This window comes from Eleutherodactylus coqui, chromosome 8, assembly GCF_035609145.1.
Source record: "Eleutherodactylus coqui strain aEleCoq1 chromosome 8, aEleCoq1.hap1, whole genome shotgun sequence".
Lineage (NCBI taxonomy): Eukaryota > Metazoa > Chordata > Amphibia > Anura > Eleutherodactylidae > Eleutherodactylus > Eleutherodactylus coqui.
In genome coordinates, this window is record NC_089844.1 from 183,421,434 (window position 1) to 183,425,131 (window position 3,698).

Below are 3,698 nucleotides of genomic sequence, written 5' to 3' on the forward strand. Positions count from 1 at the left end.
TTAGTTGTACTCCACATAATCTGATGTCTTCAGCACTTCTTGCTGCTATGATTGTTCAGGTGTAATTTGTGTTTCCTTCCCACTACCAAGAAGTAGATCTCACCAATGCTATACAACATGTAATACTGGAGGACTGAGTCTAGTACACTGTGAAATGTATAGTAGTGTGCAGAAGGTTTGGGCAGGTGTAGAAAAAAATGCTTCAGAATACAAACGCTTTAAGAAAAAAAAGTACTAATAGTTTATTTTTGCCAATTAGCAAAATGCAAAGTGACTGAACGAAAGAGAAATGTAAATCACCTCAATATTTGCTGTGACCACCCTTTGTTTTCATGGCAGTAGGGTTGTTCCCGACATTTTGGAGACCTCAGCCCAGATTTCTGTGGTTGTAGTAGACTTGCTCCAATCCTTCTCTCTCTTAATGTAATCCCAGGCAGACTGGATGATGATGAGATCAGAGCTCTGTGGTGACCATATCATCACTTCCTGGACTCCTTGTTTTTCTTTACGCTGAAGATAGTTTTTAATGACATTGGCTGGGTGTTTGGGGCTATTGTCCGGCTGTAGAATAAATTTAGAGCCACACACCTTCTATTCTTGAAAACAATTCTTACTTTGCAGCATTTCTTCCGCACCTGACTAAAACTTTTACACAGTACTGTACATTTTTTTATCATCATGAAATATTATCTGCATATCCTGGTTAAACACACATAGAATGAATGACAAAATCAAGAATAGAATATTCACTGAGTATGATAATATCATTTCTATAGATAAAGGTAACGTGCACAGGGTAATTTTTCCACCAAAGCACACAAGTCATGTGTAGCATCCTGTAGGGTGACCCCGGCCCGGGTCACATGCTGAGGAGCTGGGATGGTAGAGTGTACACTTGTCACAGTCACACATACCAGGCTCCCTCCTGGAGGGACATACGTAGCCTCGGCCAGAGCAGCGCTGAGCCTCTTCCGGACACCTCTAGGAGAGGGATGGCCAATAAACATAAGAATATAAGAAAAGGTTCTCACAGGTTACACCACCATTCTGTTACCCACCGGAATGACCCTCAGCGGTAAATAAAAGAGCTGCAGATTGTGTAACATACCTCAGGTCCCTGGGAAGGGTCAAGGCCTGGCAAAACTTTACTTGAAACTTTATCAGAATACACTTAGGAGTGCACTGGTGCAGGTAAACAGGAGATTAGAGGTCAGAGGAAATACAGGATAACTCCAGTCCTGCAGTTGCAGTTATATGCTAGGAACCACTCCTGGAATTGGAACGCTCCAGAGGAGATGGAACAGTACCTCTGCACTGTGGTTTTGGCCATCTCTTCTCGCTCACTCTTAATCTCTCACTTTCACTTGTCCTCACTCACTGTTGGCTCCTGGCATTGGGGTACTCAGGAAACCTCTCTTTTTCTTCCATTCTTCACCACATGAGGGTTGAAGGCACCCCATGTGGCCGGCACTATGAAGACTCCTAACACCCAATTCACTCATACTTATAATCTCACACATACCACACAACAAGACATAAATTGATACATTTGCAAACATCTCCCAGTCTCATGCAAACATTAACCTCTCATTTGCTGAAGATGTGCAATACACATAACAAGATGACTAGACAACTTTGCACAGTGCATCTACAAAGGACATGACATGTATGACCTTTATGGAGGGGCCAGCAACATAGACTTCTGGCCACTACACATGTAACACACGAAGAAGTAGTTTTTGACCCACTTTCTAAATTATTATCAAAATGAGTTGACAAATTTTTTGCAAATGAGATTTAGTATGAGACACAGCAGTAAATATCTGTACTATATACACTGACTAAATTAGGGAGACATGATACTTGTTTTTATTGTTTCATTTTTGGTTTCCCTTCCCCACTTTCAAAAAAATCGTAACTTTTTCATTTTTTTCTTGGCCTGGTTGCATATGGATTTCAGTGATGAATATCACATGAATTTTATGTTTTTATGGTATACACACTGTGGCAAAATGACTTCATAACTATTTAATGATTCAGTACAATTTTGGTTCTCCAAATATCTGTAGATTTTTTGTTATACTACTTATAAAATATATTTTATTTAGGCTAGCAAAATGGGGAGAGACTGCAGAGGCAAGTAATTGCTAAAGGAAGGCTTCATGATAGTCTGGATCCAGAAAAACGAAAAATGAAAATAGATGTCACCAATCATAGGAGTCACCTGTGTTCACTGGAGGTAACTGCACTGTAATCATTATCACTGTGAAGAGCTGGTATTTGACTAGTATACGATGACCATATTATTTAAAGGTATACTAGAGCTGAGCTGCTGCATCCGAGCCTGCCACGTTATAGATATGCTGCCTTTAATATAATTTGTTTTGGAGGGGGCCCAATTCTGAGTTTTGCTGTAGAGCCCCATAAGTTCCATGTATGTCCTTGGTTGGGAGTCATTAATTAGTGACTGCACTCTGTTAGATAAATTCTCATGATCTATGACTGATGGAAATCTACTCTCTGTCGTTTATTAGAATGTCTTGGACAAATGACACAGCAATGGCAGAATTTGTTCTTCTTGGACTTTCCAGTGAGCCGAGGACACAACTTATACTTTTCATTAGCTTCTTGGTTATTTATGTGATTATTCTGGTTGGGAACTCACTCATCATCATTGTGACCACTGCAGATAATAGTCTCCAAACACCGATGTACTTCTTTCTAACCAACCTTTCTTTCATGGACATCTGTGTTTCATCCACAAGCGTGCCAAGGATGCTGAAGGATTTGTTATCAGCAAGAAAGACCATCTCCTATGCAGAATGTGTAGCGCAGATGTACATATCGCTGTCCCTTGGGGAATGTGAATGCATCTTACTTGCAATTATGGCTTATGACCGTTACATTGCTATATGTTATCCGTTACACTACACCACGATTATCAACAGATCAGCATGCATCCAAATAGCTGCGGGTACTTGGATATGTGGGTTTCTCCTCTCAATCTGCCACATAGTGCTGACGCTAAATATTAATCTGTGCGGACACAATGAAATCAACCACTTCTTGTGTGAAGTTCCAGAATTTCTGTCACTGGGGTGTGAGAACATTTTGATAGTAGAATCTGTCATTTATATTGTCGGTGTGATAATACTAATATTACCTTTCAGTTTTATATGTATGTCTTACATAAGAATTATATACAGCACTTTAAAGATTTCTACTTTGAAAGCACAGAAAAAAGCCTTTTCTACATGTGGATCCCATATGATGGTGGTAACAATGTTTTATGGATCTGCCATGGCGGTGTACATGAAGTCCAGATCGACAGCTTCACCTGATATTGACAAAATCATTACCGTTTTTTACTTTATCATAACACCCATGCTGAATCCATTAATATATACACTCAGGAACAAGGAAGTAAAGGCGGCTTTAAGGAAATTTCGGAAAAATCACGTTTTAGAATGGGAAAGGTAATGCAGAGTACATCAAAATCTTTATATATACATACAAAAATGGATTTCTGCTATTTGTTCTTTATATTCGGCCAAGCGAATAATCAATCTGCAACAAATTTGCCATATAGGTAAATCAGGCACTTTGGTAAACTAGCTTTCAGCTCTCTATGACCCACTGTTCTCATATTCACAAAAAATCGTAATAGAAACGCAAATACTAAAGGGGTTGTCCAGTTA

The 3,698-nt window shown here is 39.4% G+C and overlaps 1 protein-coding gene across 1 annotated transcript; it reads left to right on the top strand.

The window, feature by feature from the left end:
• The first annotated feature begins 2,559 nt into the window (after positions 1–2,559).
• Positions 2,560–3,480, top strand: LOC136578066 (putative olfactory receptor 2B8). Its single transcript, XM_066577975.1, has one exon. The coding sequence runs from the start codon at positions 2,560–2,562 to the stop codon at positions 3,478–3,480; it is 921 nt and encodes a 306-aa protein (XP_066434072.1).
• Positions 3,481–3,698: the final 218 nt, after the last annotated feature.

Excerpts from the sequence above, each read along its gene's own strand:
- LOC136578066 (XM_066577975.1), top strand. The coding sequence starts at position 2,560 with ATGGCAGAATTTGTTCTTCTTGGACTTTCCAGTGAGCCGAGGACACAA.